The 22,890-nt window shown below is 36.5% G+C and overlaps 1 protein-coding gene across 9 annotated transcripts in view; it reads left to right on the forward strand.

Annotated features, from left to right (window-relative positions):
• The window catches only part of DMD (dystrophin), a 2,142,101-nt gene that overhangs the window by 924,258 nt on the left and 1,194,953 nt on the right, over positions 1–22,890 (forward strand). For all 9 annotated transcript variants that reach the window (XM_062183372.1, XM_062183374.1, XM_062183379.1 and 6 more), the window contains one exon: positions 3,149–3,343. In XM_062183372.1, coding sequence (XP_062039356.1) covers positions 3,149–3,343 — 195 coding nt within the window. The remainder of the gene's footprint in view (positions 1–3,148; positions 3,344–22,890) is intronic.

Raw genomic sequence — 22,890 nt, forward strand, 5'->3', positions numbered from 1 at the left:
AATTGTGGGTAGTTGAAATCTGGCCTCTGTGAGTATTCATTTGATCTACCCCTGGGACCACACAAAGAGTTTATGCAGCCCTTAATGTGTTCTCAAGTTTCACCAAAGTTCCAAAGTTACTGAGTTTGTGAACTCATTGGTGGCGCTTTACATATGTAAAATGGCGCCTGTTCTTTGTTTTGCTAGGTGAGGGAATAGAGAGGCCTCTGCTTTTCCCCCCCAATGTCTCGGGTTTCTGACGCCTTTGTCTTACCTTCCGTTCATTCCCGTGCTGGCGAGATTCTGCGGCTGGTCTCCCGCGGTTGGGTTTCCACGCGGTGGGCTCCCTGTAGGTCCTCTGTGTCACATCCACTAGATCCAGAAGCGTTTCCTTTGCAGTTTTTTTCTTGAATCTTTTCCTGAGGCTACAGTAATTCCACTTTTATGAAACTTTATTTTCCCAAACTATGGCGCACGTCCTCACTATCTGCCATCTTGGCTCTGCCTCGTGTGCTGCCTATTTTCTTAGGATCCTGGTTGAGAACTTTTGCTGATAGTAGATCTTACTTGCTGAGATATACCATTCCAGCCTTCAGAGCTATGTAGTCAGCACTAATTATTACTAAAGTAAATCTTAGTTTTCTTTAAAGTTCCTCTATGCCAAACAAAATATGATTAGGCACAAACACCGAAGCAGTTATAAATTTGAGTCTTAAATTTTGTTTCAAGGAGATAAATCTGAGTTAGTGGTCAAATGTGAGTGCATTTTTAGTGTCTTTATTGTATTTGACCAATCAGTGAAGTTCTTTGCTACCTAGCATCCACAATTACTATATTCAGGAGGTACTAAGATAGCTGAGAGCATCCTAAATTTAGATAATGAAGATCAAGGAAGCTTTATGTCAAAGAAGAAAAAAGAGAAAAGGCTATGAAGAACACAAACTTATTTTCCTTTTGAGAAAAAATGAAGACATACAGAGAAATCTTTAGATTTTTTTGATGAGACACAAATGTTCTCTCTATAGTTTAAAGATATATCAAATGATTCTGTAGCAACCCCTTTGGTTAAACAACAAACTAAATGAATAAGGAAAAAACTACCACTTTCTTCTACCCATCTCTGTCTAAAACCACTGTTCTCTAAAAACTTACAGGTATAAGATGCATATGATTAAAACAAAGGTAATTCTGTAAGTGTTATAAGATGCTTGTTTTAGGTGACACAAAAGTAATTAAGGAGATAAAGCAAACATGCAAATAAGAAAGACAAACTTATTTTTGAAAGATTTATTTTAATTTTTTGAAGTGTAGAGTTGGAGAGATAGAGATCTTCCATCTGCTACTTCACTCCCCAAATGGCTATAGCATCTGGGGCTCGGCAAGAGTGAAGGCAGCTTCAGGTCTCCAACGTGGATAGCTGGGGCCCAAGCACTTGGGTCATCTTCTACTGCTTTTCCAATTGCATTATCAGCGAGCTGGACCAGGAGTACAGCAGCCAGGACTTAAACCCATTACACCACAACACAGCCCAAGACCTACACGAAGACAAATTTATTAACTTCAAAATTTTAATAAGAACAACACAATCACCAGACTAATGGAATGCATAAAAGTTACAATAAATTTATTTGACTTCTGCTGTTGACTGTACTGTTTAGTGTTATACTCAATGTATTAGTAGAAAATGCACATTTTCAAATAGCCCATTTTGTATTTAATAGTGACATTGTTTGTATTGAAATGCAGAAATTGAGAATTTGAATTTAAAATCTATGGTTAAATACTGAATTATCTTAATCAAACTTTAGCTCAAGTTTCTAATATCACTGAAATGCAAATAAGAAATGTGTGTATATTATCATTCCATTTACCATGAAGGAATGTGTGACATGAATTTAAACAAGATTTACACAGTAAGCCAAACTTGGCAAAAAAAGGTATAATTATGTCGTTTTAAAACTAACTGTGCAATTCTATGAATTCGCTATGTCTCAAGTAGATGCAACATCTAAATTAGAATGATTTTATTTTTATATCATGTAAACATGAGTATAAAAATACTGGGCATAAAAATATTGGGCAATAGAATTTATCAAGAAATCATAAACTGGCCAGCTTATACTTTTTATTCATCTTTGGGGGGGATTCAGTCTGAGATCCCACAGCCCATTTATTTAATTACATTACCACAAAAATGTATGTGGCCTTGTCATAAAAGGCTGCACAGTAATAAATGGCTGTGTTTGCATGCTTATTGTCCAAACATCCCCAGAGACCCTGCCACTGAAACCTTCTGCTGACCCCATCAACAGGCAGGTGGCAGTTGATCAATTCCAAACAGAGTTACTGGGAGAATAATTTCAATTACCAGACTTCTGCTGCCTAGAGTGTAGACAGAAGAGAGCAGAGGTCATCCATCTTTCTGGATTTGTGTGCCAAGTGGTATTTATTTCTTGCTCTTTTAAGGAATGGGGAAAGAAACACTACTGAGAAAATCCAAAAGAACTCTAAGCTACAAACCCTTATCATCCCTAACACTTGAAGCTCAAATAGGAAAATGTAGACTCAGGTGGATTGGCTATTGCTCCCTTAGATCTCAGGACATTCTGAAGTTCTTATTAAGATAAATTCTACAGCAGGTCCTATACACCTAGTACCTTGATTAAGCAGTAAACCAGCATCAAAGGGAGAGGGTGATGTCTGGAATTTGGAGGAGAGTGATGCTTGACAGAAAGGTACTTACCAGGAAAAGAAAACAGCACTGTATTGCCTCTTGTACTTCAATCAAAATTAAGCAGGGAAAGTATAGCAAAGATCCCTTAGTTATAAATATAATAGATGTAGGATCACCTCCATAACTAGGTTTCCAGGAAGCTTAGAATTAAAATTTAAAAGCCAGTTGTAAAATTAATCATTTTCTTAGAGTAAAGATTCCATCTTTGTGACCTTTTGGCTTTTGGTCTTTCATTTTATAGTCATGGTGCTAACATGATCTATCTTTTGGAAGAAGAGAATATATAAATAATAACCTCTTTACTACACTTACCATCATGAATTAAATTTATTTTCAGCCCTCTGTCAGCTAGAGACTGGAACCTATGTAAATTCAGTAGTAGAGTTTCCATTATTAGGAAGCTAAAAGGATTTTTCTTTTGTATATCTATACCAGCACACTGTCCGTGAAGAAACGATGGTAGTAATGACTGAAGACATGCCTTTGGAAATTTCTTATGTGCCTTCTACTTATCTTACTGAGATCAGTCATGTCTCACAAGCCCTATCAGAAGTGGATCAACTCCTCAATGCTCCTGACCTCTCTGCTAAAGATTTTGAAGATCTCTTTAAACAAGAGGAGTCTCTGAAGGTAAAAGCAATGCACTTTCATTTAGATCTCTCAAAATGGTCACATGGATCATCAGTAGCACTGTAAGAACCAACTTAAATTGTATACACGTAAAGACATTTTGCCTTACACATGGAATTCTTGAGAACGTTTTACAGGATGATTAGCTTTAGGAATGTGGGACATAAAGGCAGATATATATTAGAAGAGATATTTTGTAACATTTACTGTAGAGAAGCTTCCTAAAACAAAGGCATATATAACAATAATAGTTTGCACACTTGCTGAGTTCAAAAATGAATTATCAAAAAAGCAAGCTTTGGGAAACAGTTTTTATTCCGAAGCCAGTATATTAATTTCTTCTCCCAACAAGGGGAAAAATTAGACAAGATTTGAAGTTACATTTATTACATATTTTGTTTTATATTTTCCAGTTATGCATATTCAACTTTAAGTCAGTGTCAAAACCCCTACTGTAATGTATGGAGTATAATTGAATAGAAACCAATAAACATTTTCTTTAAAACTACCAGCCAAAGCTTACAGACAAAATCCAGCCTGTTTTAAAGTAACAAGTTACTGAATTCTGAACTAAGACAAATCATGATGGGAAAATAGGCTATGAATTTTAGTAGGCAGTGTTTGAAGATAATGAAGCATCAAGAATATGTACATAATAATAAGTGTCTCAAGATACTTTTGATGATCATTTCCCACTCAAAATAGTATAGTATAGCCAGAACTTGGTATTTTCCACTGCAAACAGCCTAAGATCCTAGACAGAAGATGAGTTTGCTATCAGTAGCATATAATAGCTAAAGTATTTTATACCCTAAATGATTTCTTGGGAGTTCATTCCATATCACATATTTGTCTGCATATGCATACAAATAGATACAGCTATTTGTTTTGGAAATCAGTATTGCAATATCTTGGGTGACTTGACTTTAATATCTTACATTATGTCAAATAAGCTGTAAAATTACACACTAAAACAAAATAACAGCTACAGGGATCTCTGAACTAGTCCACTCTTTTCAGGATGTTGCTATTTCTTATTCTCTTTGAAGTAAAAGTCAAATTACTTATCGGTATGGTAAGGAAGAGAAACCCAATCCATTGATAAAGGAGACATTCCAGCATTCCTGTCATTTTTCACATTAACTAATCTCTTGTGACAGCACAGTTTGTAATTTCATCATTGTCATTCAACATGCAAATCACTTTTAATCAGCCAATATTCATTCTTCTCCATGTTCATAGACATATGGGTCAGAACAGCAGTGACCCTGAACTTACTAAGTTGCCCATTGAATACTTTTGTATACCTCTTAAGCTGACACAATGAGGATGATAGGCCTCTAGCTACACTCCCAGTTAATCAGTTGTTCAGCCTGATGTATTTCATATTATTATGACTGACACCAATTATAATAGTACTGATTACTGTGGTTTACAAGAAGTTGCTATTGCAGGTTAAGTTTAACTGAATTACTGAGTCCTCATGAGACAGGCATAATTCCTTTTCTCAGCTAACAAATCTCCTGTAGCAGGCAAATGGGCTTCTTACCTTCATGGGCTTTTTAAAGAGTGATGGTTTTGAGCTCAGTCTTTTCAATGAATATGTATTTCCTCTTAAAGACATTTATCATTGTCATTATCCAGTAGTAAAAATAGAAAAGCAGTGCATAAATTGTACAGCTGCTGGTTGGAAAGGTTTGAAATTAAGTTGTGGTTGATTTTATTCCTGACAGATTTGCATGAATGAAATTACACAACTTATAGTAGGTGCTGCTGTGGTTTAACATACATATTTCTTGAAAGCACAATATAACACAAATATTGGGTAATAAGTTAAAATGATTACTTTCTGCACGAAATATTACTAAAATACATATGGTTTCCATAGATATATTGAATTTAAAATTACCTAATCTTTTTGACAGTAGATATGCAGATAAATGTCTACTTACATATGAAAATTTTAATTTATAGCTAATATATTAAGGCATAACTACAGATGAATGAGAAACATAAGTAATAATTATTCTGACAATAGTAGCATGGTTGATTGTGATCGTACGTAGAGTTCATAATATCTACCACATGAATAATAGTATTATGGTTTTGAAAAAATTAAATTTTCTGAAAGTTTTGAAGAATGTTAAGAATAAATTATGTTTTGTTTTTGAGGAAAATTAATAGCTAAGTAAAATTTTCCAAAGTATGGTTACTATTGCTGCCATCAAATCTTGCTTTATTGTATCTCATCTGAATTCATAAACACAGAAATTCTTAACATCATGTTTTAAGTTGGAAAAAAATTGTGCTTCAGAGCTTTAACTATTTTAAATCTTGTTGTGAAAGTAACGTTTATCCATTTAAGTCTCTATTTACCTGTCATTACTGAAAGCTTAAGTTTCGTTTGTATGTGCAACAGATACTCTTGGGAACTCAACCATACTCTTTCCTTACTCAGCATTCCCTCTACTCTGACTGGCAGCTGCCAACTCTAAGTGCCTGTGACTGGTTTAGGGTTCTCTTAAGTGATCAAGACCCACAGTTCCTAGGGGGTTGAAGTTTAGCTTCATTTTTCCCACCATACCTCAGCTGAAAACAAATAGCTATTGGCAGATAAACACCACTATTCATTTACCATTCACTTTGGGTAACTCTGAAACATGATTTATATTCTCACACAACTTTATGTGCCAGGATTAAGACCACATTGGACATAGTAGAATCTGCCTCATATTATACTCTTTACTGATTCCTCTCCTACATTATCTGCTCCCTTGCCAGTACATCCTATGACCATTCACAAATGAATCACTTGGCATGTACATTCTTGCCTCAGGGTCTGCCTCTGCACGAACTCTATCTTGTACAGTTTTGAAAAAATAATGGCATGTATACTGTGTAGTTAGCATTTGTCAACAGAAGTGTTCAGAAATACTGAAATTTGGGACTCCTCAGTGGTGATGATGCTCCCTCACTAAGTAGTTCCTTAGTTGTTCAATTTGGCCAGGACATTGGTAAGTACATTTTTTTTTGGTACAAAAGAAGAGTATATTTTCTAAGAATTATAACTTGGCTATCCTTTTTGCAATAATGAGAATCAACTATTATTGTCTGCTTAAGCACTCCTAATAACTTAACTATATTAACTCATCTAATCCTTGTCATCAATCTACAGAGTACCTGAAATTATTATCCCCAAATTACAGATGAAGAAACTATAAATGTAATATAAACTAAACGGGCAAAGTTGATATAACAATACTGGTGAGGCAAGGATGTGAACCCAAGCAACAGGGTATTTCCAGACCCTGTGCTATGAATCACTTTTTTATCTATTTTCTTGTTTTTTTAAGATTTATTTATTTGAGAGACAGAGTTACATAGAGCGGCAAAGACAAAGGGAAAGGTCTTCCATCCACTGGTTCACTCCCAAAATGATTGCAATGGCCAGGGCTTGGCCAATCAGCAGCGAGGAGCTTCTTCCTGGTCTCTCATGTGTGTGCAGGGACCCAAGCACTTAGGCCATTTTCTGCTGCTTTCCCAGGCATATAAGCAGGGAGCTGGATTGGAAGAGGAGTCCATATAGGATGCTGCCGCTGCACTAGAGGCTTAGCCTACTATGCCACAGCATTGGGTTCTAAGTACCACCTTTCAGGTGGCTGTTTCTAGAATGCTATGTTGAACTAGGTGAGGGTAAGTTTGGGTGAAACAAGGTAGAATACTAAAGTCTGACATATCCAGTTCATGTGAAAATTTCTTGCATTTTAATTCTAAATTATCCCAGGCCAACTTAAAAAGTTTCCGCAGAAGGAGGGAAGTGAAGGGAACAAGGGTAATGAACAGGGGAATGTGTAGGGAAAGAAGGAAAGAAACAAGGTAATTAGGAGGAAAGAAGAGAAAAGAAAGAAGTAAGGCATGCATAATTTCAGATATCACATTGAAACTGATGATAGTACAATAATAGATTCTCTCTTTGAGGTAGATAAAAGTGTGCTATGGTTTTGGGAGCCAGGATGATGACAAGAAATGTTAACATATGCAGAAAGCTCACATATGTTGACAGGAGACTAAGTTCTAATTAACAGTTTAAATAGGGTGAAAAAATAAAGTCAGCCTTTATTCAACCTTAACAACTGAAGGCTAAGCTGATATTGTGTTTAGAGAGTCCAGGATGGTGTGAAGGAAAGATGTTCAAATCTCTGAGGTTGTCAGGTTTCAGGCACAGCTCTAGTGGTCTAAAGTGAATTCTTAGCACAAGTAATAATCTAAGGAATGAGCATTCATTCATTGCAAAATATTTATCATGCTTCTTCTGTATGCCAGACACTAGGGAGGAGGAGACATGAGGAAATGTCAGTTCAACAGTTAGAATATTACTGTTGGATGGGAAGGATGGGTTCTGGTGTTCTATGCACAGCAGGATGAAGATAATTAACGATAATGAAATGTGCATCTCAGAACAGTTGGAAGAAAGGATTTCTAGTATACTCACCATAAAGAAGTATAAGATGCTAGATATGCTAATTACCCTGAGTTGGTCATTACCCAGTGTGCACATGAATCAAAATATCATACAGCATCTCATAAATGTAGACAAATATAATGTGTCAATCAAAAAACAAAAATAGAAGAAAACAGTGAATGAAACTGATGGATTCCTGCCTTCATGCAGCTTGTACTATAGCAATGGGAGACCGAATATAAGCAAACAAATAAGTAAATATTGTGTATTGCAAAATGATGCATTTTGTGGACAAAAGAAAGAGTTTGGCAAGGAGGTATAGGATCAATAAGAGGTAAGAATTGGAAGAATGACAATAGTTGGAATTGTAGTTTTGACTGGGGTGACAAGGATATTTTGCCCACAAAAATGCATCATTTTGCAATATACAGTATTTACTTATTTGTTTGCTTATATTTTGTATCCCACTGCTATAGTACAAAAGTAATTTAAAATAAATTACTTAAAAATAAATTATTAAATGTAGTTTACATATTGCTTAAATTGTTTGTATAGGACTTTACATTTCACTTCCTTTTTGTGAAGTTATAGGTATTTTACATTATAGTCATAACCAGCTCATATTTATATATGCTTTGGTACAGTATTATTTTATATTTTTAAAAGATTTATTTATTGTATTTGAAAGGCAGAGTGACAGAGAGAGGAAGAGAGAGAGAGAGACAGGGAGAGAGCTTTCATCTGTTGGTTCACTCCCAAATGTTTACAAAAGCCAGGACTAGGCCAGGCCAAAGCCAGGAGTCAGGAACTCTACCCAGGTCTCCCAAGTGGATTGCAGGAATCCAAGTACTCAGGCCATCATCTGCTGCCTCCCAAGCACATTAGCAGGAAACTAGATTGAAAGCAGAGTTAGGACTTGAAACCAGGCACTCCTGTGTGGGATGTGGACATCCCCAGTGTCACCTTAACCCACTGCACCACAATACCAACTCCAGTTTTCTTTATACTTTCTCCACACCTCTCTTTTATAAGAAATTATTCTTTTCCCTACCATTATTTTATCAGACCTAGCAGTTGTCCTACTTTGACTCCTGTGCTGAAATTTACTCTGCTAAATATATATTCAGAACCTGTTCTTACTCCTCCCATTCTCCTAGCAAGACTATTTTGGAAATCCTCATCCTGTAAACTCTGTAAAGCGAAAACACTCATATTAAATATTATAAATTATGATGCTTGTAGAAATTTTAAGGTTTGGGGCTGGCGCCATGGCTCACTTGGCTAATCCTCCACCTGCAGTGCCAGCATCCCATATGGGTGTCGGATTCCAGTACGGATTGCTCCTCTTCCAGTCCAGCTCTCTGCTGTGGCCCGGAAGGGCAGTGGGGGATGGCCCAAGTGCTTTGGCCCCTGCACCTGCATGGGAGACCAGGAAGAAGCACCTGGCTCCTGGCTTCGGATCGGCACAATGCCAGCCGTGGTGGCCATTTGGGGGGTGAACCAATGGAAGGAAGACCTTTCTGTCTCTCTCTCTCTCTCACTGTCTAACTCTGCCTGTCTAATAAAAAAAAAAAAGAAATTTTAAGGTTACACTTAAATTGTAGAGGGGTTTTCCTTCTATTCATGACAATTTCAACTATGCTTCCACTGATTATGTAATATAACTTTTGATCTATGATATATACTTACTAATTTATTACTTTTACAAAGATGATGCATCATTCTGTAGTGAACCTTTTAGCCAAAATGTATAGTTGTGTTTAGGAAGAATATTTTTCACATGTGGACCATAAATCACACAGAAAAAAATCACAAGGTCAGTGTATCATAGAACAATTAGAAATAACTTAAAATTTTTAGAAGCTCAGGAAAACCTAATTAATAAGTACTTTAATGCCATTTGATTGATCACTCTTCCTAATTTGATTTGTCATTAATAAAGCCCCTGGAAGCTGGATAGAATATAAAGAGTATAAGAATTAGATTTATGTAGTCTATTGCCTTCATCTGTCAGATAAAGACAAATTCCAGAGTGAAAATGTACTGAAGTTTTAGTCTTTGGTACTCCAATTTCTGTTTTCTCAATTTTAAGATAGATTCATTCCCCATCAGTTGCTGTCACAACAGCTATTAATGGATTTCTCTAATCTTTTATTCTTAGAAATAGATTGTGTGCTTCTCTGTTAACCAAGTCAACGTAAGTGATTAAAGCTGTTGTTGTCACCTTCTCCAAATGTGAGAACGATGGCACAGGGTTTTGTGGATCTGAGAACACATACGCATACATTTAAGTTTGTGTATACTCACTTAAGTGCAGTGCTATATTTATGAAGATAGTTAAACTGAGTTAGCAACAGCAAAAACAAAATATAATTTTCAGCACTGGCAGTTATTTGTGAATGAACCGTATCTCCTTCTGACCTATTCCCTATAGTTAGCAACACTCATCATAAGAAAAGTCATGGCCAGCGCCGCGGCTCAATAGGCTAATCCTCTGCCTGCAGCGCTAGCACCTCGGGTTCTAGTCCCGGTTGGGGCGCCGGATTCTGTCCCGGTTGCTCCTCTCCCAGGCCAGCTCTCTGCTGTGGCCCGGGAAGGCAGTGGAGGAGGGCCCAGGTCCTTGGGCCCTGCACCCGCATGGGAGACCAGGAGAAGCACCTGGCTCCTGGCTTCGGATCAGTGCAGCATGCCGGCCACAGCGGCCACTTGGGGGAGGAACCAATGGAAGGAAGACCTTTCTCTCTGTCTCTCTTTCACTGTCCACTCTGCCTGTCAAAAAAAAAAAAAAAAAAAAGAAAAGAAAAGTCATGAGAAAGGAAAGCGAAGAACCATGTTTTTTCCTTTACACTGCTGTACCTACAAAGCAGAGAACAATATCCAGCACATACTAGGCACTAAACATATCTGTTGAGTGAATTCAAGATGATCTAGTACATCCAGGCATGAACTCTGAGATAAGAGGACATAGTAATGTTAGTCTATCAGTGCCAAAACTAAACAAGAAAACAAAATAATTTCTTTTACATTATATATTGACTCATCGAGTTAAATTATTCAAGCATGTGAATTCTAAAATTCTGCACATATATCATCATGGAGGCATTTGTTCTAGATTTGTACAAAATGATTTAAAAATAAAATTAATCATTTGATGGAAGGAAGAGGAGAGTGTGCTCCTATCCACTGGTTCACAGGCTTGGGGTTCGGGCAACACTGAGAACCGGGAACTCAATTCAAGTCTCCCATGTGTGTGGCAGAAACACAATTACTTGAGCCATGACCTCTGCCTCTCAGGTTCTGCATTAGTAGGAAGCTGGAATCAGGATCTAGAGCCAAGTTTCGAACCCAGACACTCATATGTGGAAAGAGGCCATCCTAACCTAAGGAAAGTTTAACTGCTAGGCCAAATGCCAACCCACACGTGAATTTTAAAGCACTTTATGAATGTGTGTGCAGTGAACTCACATGTAATTAACATATCACTGGTATTTTTCCTGATCACTGAGTTTCCTTGATATAGTTATGATAGCAGCAGGCTAGAGAGTTTGACAGAGTTCTGAATTGCAACCCTAAAGACTCAGATTTAGGTACAAAACTTGATTGCTAATGGCTGTGCCCTTCAGCAAGTAACATAACATTTCTAAGCCTATTTTCTTAACGTTGAATCAAGATCAATTGTAGTTATCTGTCCCAGATTACTCAGTAGTACTTTTGTGAAAATATATAGGATTAGGTATAAGCAATTCTCATTAAAATGTAAAATTAGATTAATTTCATTTCAAAGTTTCTAAAATCCATGTTAATTAATCAGATGTCCAATGCCATAATTATTGTAAAATACTTTTCCATGTTAAGAATTCTAGAAACCATTTACCTTTAAGAATGTGTTAGACCTTATGAAATTTCACATTTATTTCTAAATATCATGCAAATAAGAGTTTAACAACTTCATATAATATAAAGTTATTTCCAGATTTGACAAATAGCCTGAAGTTTCAAAAAAGTTTATAAGAATATACATAGGTGAATGATTGTTTACTTTTAATGAAAGCATTTCTTAGTCTTATACCGTTTGAATCATATTCCTTTACTGTATTTCCAAGGCTAGGTGTTACTAATTCAAGAATAATAATACCATTCCTCTGTTTACTTTAGATATGAAATGGCTTACCTTTTAATATTTCTTTTGAAGTACAGAAATGTAAACTTTAAGTCATTGTAGTCTCCATGTATCATGACATTTCACAAGAGGATAATGCTATTTTCTAGTTGGTTTAATTTTGTTGATGCTATTTGGTTTTTAGGGTTTAATTTTTGTGAAGACTTATTTATTTTGAAAGAGTTACAGAGAGAGAGAGGGAGAGATAAAGGTATCTTCCATCTCTTGATTCACTCCACCAGATGCCTGCAATGGCCAGCACTGGCCCAGGCTGAAGCCAGGAGCTTCAGCTATGTCTCACACATGGGTGGTAGGGGCCCAAATACTTGGGCCTTCTTTCACTGCTTTTCCCAGGCTGTATCAGAAGTGGAGCAACTGTGACTTGAACCAGTGCCCATATGGGATGCAAGTGTCACAGGTAGTGGCTTTACTCACTACAACTCAACACTGTCCCCTAGAGTTTCATTTTAATGAAATACGTTGAATTCATTGTTTCCAACTTAGTAGCTTAAAACCACTTGTTCTGACCTAAAGTATTTTAAAAATATTTAAGTGAAAATAGTTTAATCAGCAGTATATTTTTCCCTTTTCTTTGAAGACTTGACATTTATTTTTTTGTTGTTTTTTTCTTGCCATTTTAAAAATGTACTTTGTATTTTTCTTGCTCACATTTGTATCAAGGGCATGTCAATAATGTAGTAATATTCAGGTGAACCTTGTGAAGTGACATTGTGTCAGAAAAATTGTTCAAATATTAGCAAGTTCATATAGTTCAATCTAATACAATGAATTTACCCAAGTCTTATTTCTGAATATTAATGTATATCATTAAACATTCTGAGAAAACAAATTTTAACACTTGGTGTTACCAATTTTCACATTTAATTTGCCAAAGCTTAGGCAGAAGATTAAAGGGCATTCTCTTCATTAGGAAAATCTAAGGAACTTGCAAAAATGTAAGAAAATTGAATAGAGTGGGTCCTGCTCCAAATAATGGTATCTTTTTCTTTGGTTTTTGTTGTTGTTTCTTTAGCTTTATGCATTTAGGCTTAGAACAACTGTACGAAATGCTGATTTTGCTTTTCTAACCTCCATGTAAAACACTGTGATGAAAAACAAGTTTGCCCAACATTAACAGAATTTGACATTTTAAAATGGACATAGTATTTCCAAATGCGTTTCCTATATTTCCAAAATACTGTGTCATTTGTTTCAATTCAGACACATCTGATTATATTCACTCTTGAATAGTAGCATTCTGTTAATTTCTGTGATCACTGAGGCATGATTTTTAGTTCTTTATCAAAACCATAAGATCGTAATGATCACATATTTAAGCAAGATAAAGAATACAAAGTGAAAAGAATAAAGAAAAGTACTCTATGCTCATATATCAACCCCATTCTTTAGTGAGGTTTTGAAGTTTCTTTCAATTATTGTGTTGCCTTAGAATTTTTCCCTGTAAAATCTACCTGTTCCTCCTCGGCTCAGTTCTACATGATTTAAAAGCATGTCTTGATTCTAAGAAAAATTGGAAATATGCGATGCCATATGTGTAAATTTTAACCAAGAGAAAAGAGCTTGCTTCTAGACAGCTCACTTTGCCACGTGTAATAGTCAGTTTTTAAAATCAGAATTTTTTGTAAAATGATTTGAATGATGCATGATGTGCACAAATGAACAGAAAATTCACCTGTCATAACATGACTTGCTTTCCGTTTAGTTGGTGCTGAAGAACTAGAACTGCTGTGTGAGGAACACTTGAACCAGGGAAGGAGAGGTGTTGTGTCTTTCTCTTTGTTCTTGTTGGTGCTCTGTTGCATCTGGGACACAGGCAGATGTAATTCAGTAGGAAGTATCTTTTTGTTAGGGATCTGAAGTACTGTGACAAAAATGGGGAAATGCACCAGGAAATGTAGATGCACTGGTATTCCACTATCTAACACCTAAATAAACAGTAAACATTAAATAAAAATAAACAGGGAGCTATTTGAACAACATGTAACATCTGTTCAGGCATGAACGGCTATCTACAGTGGTTATAAAACAGTATAACAGATTTTAAAGGTTTTTTTGCTCTACTCAAAAGGGATTTTCATAAGCAAGTTCAACTCAACTTTTCCCTTCAAATCAGAAAATAATTATTAAGGCCCAAGTGATATGTTTAGCTCTGTAAGAGATAGCAGAGAAATATAAGATTTGATTCCTATACTCCAGGTATTGGTAGCATTATTGAATATACATGTCATAGTTATTTAAGCAAGTTATAAAGTAATAAAGTCAAGGACATAGCCCAGCCTATGTATCATAAGGCATGAGTGTAACTAAATTCTTGAAGAGGAGAAATCAATGTATAAAGGAGAAACTGAGAAGAATTTTACTTACATAGAGAGGGAAGACAGGTTTAATTTTGAATATAATTAGAATCTTGACAAGGCCAGTAGCTAAACTTATTGTTTAATATGGTCCAGAAAATGTTCCAAATGATTTACTCATAGTAACTCATATTATCATTATATGAGGAAGACACTATTATTATAATCATATCCTAATAGAGGAACAGAGGACCACAGCAGTTATACAACTTGCCCAGGTGAGATAGTTTGTAAATAGCCTAGTTGGAGTCCCTCCTTGATGGTTTAGCTCCAGAGTTTCTGCTCTTAACAGCTATACTGTCCAGCTGCTTAATGCTGGAAACATTTTCAAATGTAGAGTAACACTGTTAGTGAAGGCAAAAAATTGTATCAGAGGGATGTGTCTGGAGGATAACAAGGATGTTGCCCTCCCCAAACAAAGGTGTCTTTGTGGACAAAGTATTTGGAGAGAAAAATGGATGAAAGCTGTAAATTCCACTTTATTGTGTAGTCTTGGATGCCTGATAAATGAGCTTGAAATTTTGCAAAAACTAAATTGATGGATTTTGGTCTGAGATAACCCTTAATGTGGCAGCGACAGTTGGAGACAAGGAAAACTAAAGAGATAAAAATGTATCAAAGAGATATTGTGTTAATCCTAGGTAGGCCAATTTAGAAACCCTACCCTTTATGTGACTTAGTGTGCCAGAGGAGAATATCCTAAACCCCTAGCATCCTAGACCACCCACTTTTATTTGTCAACATCCAGTGTTGTGGACTGGATATCCAGATATATGTATCTCTGGCTAATTACATACAATAATTAGTTAAGGAAGAATTTTCAGGAAGTTATGTATAATCCCACCATGGCAATAAAACTGTGTCACTGAGTTTCCACAATCCATAGGCTGGGATTCTCTCCCTGCACTTTCTTCCTACTCCACTATTTCTGATAGCCCACAAACACTTTGATATAGCCTTAAACAAAGTAAACCACCAAAATGTCAACACTCTCCTCTGTTGGGCCCTATTGACAGTGAATCTATGCCACCATTTTGACATCTTTATTATACCATTTCCCACTTCAAATAAATGAGATCCTTTTGTATCATGGATCTATACATCACAAAAATGTCTAAGATCATCGGCAGAGGTGAGGTTAAAGGACAGAGTACTTATAAAATTCCAACCCTTTGTGAGAAAATGTGGGAAAATATGTAAAATAATCCAAAAGTTAGATCTCTAGTCCATACTTCTCTCCTGAAATTTGGCTTTTATACATACATCTATCTGATATATCCACAATGGAAGTATAGCAAGCGTCTTCCACTTCACATGACCCAACTGGATATATCCTAACTTTGTCTCCCAGGACCTGATCTTGCAATTTTCTGTGCCATGCTTAATGACAGCTACCTTCTTCCAGTTACTCATGCTAGCACTCTTAGCGTTATCCGTGAACTCTTTCTACCAACACCCACACAGTTGGTCTAGAAATTATACAGGCTCTTCTACTTTGAGTATCTAGAATTCTATCCTGCTACCATTCCGATCAAACCTGAAGCAACTTCAACGTAGATGAATACAGCTGGCTGTTAACAGGTTTCCCTGCTTCCTCTCCTGCCCCACACAGAGACTACTCAGTTCTTGTATCCTCAGGATATAAAATGCCCCTGGCACGTGATAGGTATTCAATAAATATGTGTTTAATAAATAAGTGAAGGCAGAGGAGTCGTTCTCAGTGAAGTAGAGGGAAATGTGAACGACAGCATCTCTAGGAAGGCAAGGGCTGTTTGAGGAAGGCTCTGCTTAACCGTGTTGAATGCTGCAGAGGAAGAAAAAGGAGAATTGATGGAACTATTAGTGAGCTAGCAAACAGAAGTGTAGTTCAGGAAGTAAATATTATAAAATGTGAGTTATAGATGCTTCTAGCCATCCATGATGCATTCAGAAAAATGAAAACTGAGGAATCACTAGAAAGCAATTTGATCATTTCTTTTCAAAAATGAACTTCAGTATACCTCAAACCAGAATATTTTGAGATATAGAAGTCACTTTCAGGGGAAAATATAATGAAATCTTTTAACTTATGTTTCCATATAACTAAAATGCTATCTCATTTTAAGAATTTTTTTTTACTTTTTAACTAAGAAAGTTCTGAGAAATTTGGAAATAAATATTTTATTACTAATGAAAATCTCTAGTAGCTAATTTATCAGATTAATGTGCCTGTATGCATATTATGATTGACATATTATTTAAAATATTAATTTGGAAAGAGTTGTAAACTCATAAATGTATATATTGAGCTTATTGCTTGGTCAAAAATACAGGAGTGAAGATACTTGCATGTTATAGTATATGTATTTAGTAATTACATGCTAAAGTTTTAAGTCAGTGCTGAATTGAATTTTATACTTTTGACATATAAGATATCCACTTATTTTCATGACTACATAAAAGTTGCTACTTTAAATATCAGAAACCATACTAACACAGTCAGTGCTTTTTGGGAAATGTGGAACTTTGGTGTTAGTTATTTTTAAATTTCATCAGCAGTGATGAACAATAAGTTTGATATTTCAGATATCACTATTCCCAACATTAGCCATGTTCAGTTTCTTCAATATGTCCTTTGATATTTATGTAACTAGGTTGACCATTTAGGTAGGTAAAGGCATGCCCTATAATAAAACACTGTGTCAACAAGCAAGTCATTCTACATTAAACAGAAGAACACTTAAATAATAGAAATCTACCTCTAATATTAGAGAAAAAAAATAGTTAAATCAATTGTTACTTGAGAACTTTATCTTAACCTGATTAGTTGACTAATAGGTCCCTTGTTTGGTACCCTAGATTAACTGTAGTCTCTAGTTTCTTTTTTTAGTCTATTGAAGAATCAAATTCCACAATATTTGTATAAACAAATCTTTTGTAGGTTCAAATTATTTGTGTATAATTCTCCTGTAATATTATTCCCTTTTTAAAAGGAGATTTTTCTGTTGAAATCTTTATTTTTCTATCTCAAATGTAAGGCATATATTGCTGTATCTATGTTATCAACTCCTTTTTTGTGTGTGTTTTTTTAATTTTATTTGAGTTATACAAGTTTCATGTATTTCATATATACAGATGTAGGAACATAGTCGCCTACCCTCCTTCCTGCCCATACTCCAACCCTTCCTCCTCTTCCCTCTCACATTCTCACTCTTAATTTTCTTTCCCAGGAACCTTTTATCTAAGGTATACAAACTTCATGCATTTCATAAATACAACTTTGGGAACATAGTGATTCTTCCCAGTACACCCACCCTCTCACCTGCACTCTCATCCTTTTTGCTCCTCCATCTCCTATTCCCATTCTTATTTTTTACTAAGATCTATTTTCAATTAACTTCTTACACATAAGATTGATTCTATACTAAGAGTTCAATAAATACTATGAAAAAAAAACTGTTCCTCAACAGTCTAGACAAAGGCTATTCAAAGTTGATCTCTCTCTCTTTTTCTTTTTTTATCTGAGAGAAGGCTTGATCAGTTCTGTTGGTGTAGTCTCATGTTCACCTCCTCTCCTCCAAGGAAACCAATGCCTGGTCACTAGCCCCAGTAGGTACAATATTCTTCTATGTTGCCATAAGAACCACACAAAGGATCCCTGCAGTCCTCTGTGTGAGCATGGATTCCACACACATGACCTTCACCAGGCAATCAGGGAGCTGAGGATGTGGAGCCTCCCATAGTGACTGCCCAAAGTCCAGCCACACCCTGCACTCTCCCATGCAGCCACAGTGTTTCATAGTCCCAGCAAAAAGGCTCCTGCAGTCACAAGCACCCAATCCTGCTGTCAGTTCTCCCAGCCAGACATGGGTGTCTCCTCTCAGCTGGCTGCTGGGTGCACAGACAGAAGCTAGCACAGCTGTTAAGTGCATCCAAAATGGTACCCACTGTCTCTCAGCTAGCTACTGATGCCATTGTCAGGTGGTCGGGGAGAGAGAAGCATGCCCCCTTTCTTTTCCTCTATTTTGGCAGGTACACTGTCCCCCACAGGGCTCCAAGCCAGACTCATACCAGGCTCTCCCAGCAGCATTACTGCCAATGACTTGGTGCCACAGTTTAGCCTCACCTCACTTTTCAAAGCTGGTGCTGAGGCTCTCGGGTTCTGGGGTCCTGAGTTGTGTACATCCACACCCTCCATGTAGATCCATGGTGTCCCTCTGATTTGTGTGGAGTTTCCTCCGCAGTTTTCTCCCTAACTCTTCTTGAGATTGTACCCTTTCCACTTTGTTGTTGTTGTTGTTGTTAACTATCTTCCCCTAAGCTAGATCAGTAAGCTCCCCCTAGTCTACCATCTTGGAATCCCCTCTCACCATACACTAAGTAAAAGAGTTCAACAAGTAGTAGGAAGAGAGAAGAAGAAGGAAAAAAATTTCCTCAACAGAAGAGATAAGGGCTATAAACAATTATCTATTCTCAAAATGTCTATTTTACTCCAATAGATTATATTTCAGGTACTCTATTAGTTACCTCAGATCAGGGAAAACATATGATATCTGTCTTTCTGGGACTGGCTTATTTCACTAAATATAATGTTTCTAGTCACATCCATCTTGTTGCAAAAGTTAAGATTTCATTTTTTTTTACATATCAATAGTACTCCATAGTCTTCATGTGCCATAATTTCCTTCTCCAATCAACAGTTGGGTTGAATCCATACCTCAGCTATTATTAATGGTTCTGCAATGAACATGTGCTGATTTCTTTTGGTTTGGGTAAATTCCCAGGAGTGGGGTGGCCAGATCATATGATAGGTCTATATTCAGATTTCTGAAGTATCTCCATACTGTCTTCAACAGTAGCTGCACCAGTTTACATTCCCACCAACAGAGGACCAGGGACCTTTTACCCCACATCCTTGCCAGCATTTGTTGTTTGTTAATTTGTGTATGAGAGCCATTCTAACTGGAGTGAGATGAACTGTCACCATGATTTTGAGTTGAATTTCCCTGATGGTTAGTGCTCCTGAGCATTCTTTCAAGTGTCTGTTGGCCATTTGAAGTTCCTCTCTTGAAAAATGACTGTTAAAGTCCTTTGCACATTCCTTAACTGGATTGTTTGTTCTGTTGTTGTTGAATTTCTTGAGCTCTTTATAGATTCAGGATGTTAACCCTTTATCAGTTGTGTAGTTTGCCAAGATTTTCACCTATTCTGTTCGTTGCTTCTTCATTTGCTGAGTGTTTCTTTTGCAGTGCAGAAGCTTCTCTACTTGACGTAATCCTGTTTCTCAGTTGTAGCTTTAATTATCTGTGCTTCGGTGTGTTTTCCAAGTTGCTGTCTGTGCCAATGTATTGTAGAGTTTCCCCCAAGGTTCTCTAGTAGTTTGATGGTATTGGATCAGATATGTAGTTCTTTAATCCATTTTGAGTAGATTTTTGTATAAGCTGTAAGGATTGGGTCTAGATTCATACTTCTGCTCATGGAGAGCCAGTTTCCCCAGAACCATTTGTTAAACAGAGTGTCATTCCTCCATGGATTTTTAGCTCCTTTGTCAAAAATATATCAACTCACTCAGGGCCAGCAACATGGCTCACTTGGTTAATCCTCCGCCCGCAGTGTGGGCATCCCATATGAGTGCTGGGTTCTAGTCCCGGTTGCTCCTCTTCCAGTCCAGCTCTCTGCTGTGGCCTGGGATGGCAGTGGAGGATGGCCCAAGTACTTTGGCCCCTGAACCCACATGGGAGACCAGGAAGAAGCACCTGGCTCCTGGCTTCGGATCAGTGCAGCCCTGGTGGCCATTTGGGGACTGAACCAATGGAAGGAAGACCTTTCTCTCTGTCTCTCTCTCTCACTGTCAATAACTCTACCTGTCAAATAAATTAAAAAATCAACTCATTTTTAAACAACAAGCTTTTCAAATAGAAATATGAATTGAAACAACATGGTTCATAAATTTCTGTTTTTCCTTACTTTAGAGAGTTATTGCTTATTCCATTTGTAAACACTATATATAGTAAACACTATATAATTTTTCTGTATTCATAATTCGTAAATCAGGATTGTGTTTAACTAACTTGATACTGTAGACTAGCATTGCAATGATGGTATTTTTCAAAGATGTAACATATAAATTACAGTATAAATGCATTCCAGAAATTAAAATATCTTATTTTATTTATATATTTAAAATTTTATTTTGCAGAAAGACTATCTAAAATTAAACATATTACAGATTTCAGTAGGGGGAGTATAAGGGGCGAATTTATAGGCATTTGTCAGCTTTGAGATGGGAGTTGACTAAAAAGTGGGTACTTTATCGTTTTGACATCATATTTTCAGATAAGATTAAATATTCAGGGAGAGAAATGGATATACTATATTCTGTACTAATCCTAAAAGTTTTATATCTTCATGGTAACTATAGGGAGTTCAGTTTTATTTTTAGAGGGTCAGAAAATATAAAGATCATTTATTTCTAGACAAACTAAAACTAAAATAGTAGAGAACTCTAAGAGAGCTCATCTCTGGCTTTAAACTATGGGAAGTTCTACTAAATTTTCTTTGGCACATATATCATTTTTCTGTGTGCAATGCCTAAGTAACAAGAGTATGTTCAGGAACTTAAAAAGGATTTCCTGGACTCCAGCCAGTTTTGACAGCATTCTCTGAGAATGCACCAAGGATCTATTATCCAGATATCCAGGGAGTATGACATCCCCTGCCCTAGTTTTTGCTTTTCTCATTTAAGATAGAAAACTTTCTTGCCTTTGCAATATGCTGCCCAGTATTGCTAAATCCACTCCTAACTCAGTTTTGAGCAATTTCACTGCTTTCCAGAAAATCAGCTCTCCAGAGACTCAGATTAAAATCTGGAGGTTTTGCAAGTTCAAATTCTCAGTATTTTTGTCTGTGTCTGTGTGATATTCATGCACATGTGCACTGGCAAAAATCCCACATCAAAACTATAGCTAGAAGACTAAATTTGTCCTCCATAGATGTGGTCAGCTGTATATTGTAAACGTCTGGGTTCCCATAGAATTGCAAACTATGGCTGGTTCCCCAGTGTGAATTTGACTACTGAGCCAGTCACTCTGCTGGCTGATTGAAATCAACTGGAGAACTTATAAGAGATATAGATCTTTGCCTTTGGACTTGTAGCCAAGCAGAAATGGAATCTATGACTTGAAGAATCAAAAGTTGAATCAGATCAAATTCTGATGAGGTCAGGCTTCCCAAGGCAGGTGAATTATCAGAAGCAGCAAAGAAGTCATGTTGGCACAATGTTTCTGGCACCTAACCTAATCTACCTCTTGGGATAGCCTTTAACATTCCTTTCTAGGCCCCAGGCTTAGAGACAACTGAAGACAGTAATAAAATTTTGTGTTAATAAAAGTAAAGAAATATCAAGAGCAACTTCAATCCAGTGGTTTTTCGGTCTTTGAGAACATATATCAAATTTGCATATCTTTTTAAAAGTTTGAGTAATAACAGTTTTTTTTTTCAGTAGTAAATTTTTTCCCAACAAACAGGTGTCCAAAGTCAAATACAGAAAACTGCAATGTAGTTTAAGCTACTTTCTATCTTATCATGAGAGGATGACAGTGAAAGTCTGTCTTGTACGTGTGTGTGTGTGTGTATTCTATTTTAACGTGCTGAAATTGTTCTTGATAAGGTCACCATTAAACTCCTAAACTGACAAAGTTGATTTTTTTTCCTCCGGGTCCTATTTTCATTTGACTTGTTGGCAGCTCCCTCCTCCTACCTGTTTGTTTGTTTGTTTGTTTGTTTTTGTCCCTAGGTTTGGAAAAACTTTCCTTTTCTTCCTAGCTTTTTATTTTCAAAGATTTATTTATTGTATTTATTTGAAAGGCAGAGTTGGGCCAAAGCCAGGGGCCAAGCACGTGGGGCATCTTATGCTGCTTTCCCAGGTGGATTATCAGGGAACTGGCTTAACCTGATATTGTCATAACATCCTCCCCTTCCCCATGAGGTTTGACGGCAGTGATTCTTTGGGCATAGTTAGCTCCATCCACTGTCCCTAATTTCCAGAAAGCTACCACCAAGGAAACTTTCTGCTTACTCTTTTCACTCTCATAACCTTCCTGGATCAGTTTGACAATCTCTCATGCTATTAAAATATTCTGATGATAACCAATTCTAGATATAAAACTGAAGACAGTTTTAACCTATATTCCTCCAGATGAACAAATTCACAGGATAATCTGTGTTGGCATGTCCACCTTTTCCTCAGATGGTAACTACCTGACCTGTCAGACAAGTACTTTTACCAGACTTAAACTGAGATCCTGAACAGAAAATAATGAAGGCTTCCCATTATATGGTAGACATGAACTTAAAAATAATTTTAAATTTTATAAAAACCTCTTTCTCCCATAGAAATTCATTCACATCATCCATAATACCCTTTCTCTAGCCTGATATGCAAAGCCTAGGAAGAATAAGTTTTTTCTCACTTAAGTTCCCATTGTGAGCATTTGCTTTTACTTTTTACAATTGGCATTATTTATACCCTCACCAACTTGTACACCTTAGTCCTTGCCTAAGGATAATTCTT

The sequence above is a fragment of the Lepus europaeus genome, chromosome X (genome assembly GCF_033115175.1).
Source record: "Lepus europaeus isolate LE1 chromosome X, mLepTim1.pri, whole genome shotgun sequence".
NCBI classification, from domain to species: Eukaryota; Metazoa; Chordata; class Mammalia; order Lagomorpha; family Leporidae; genus Lepus; species Lepus europaeus.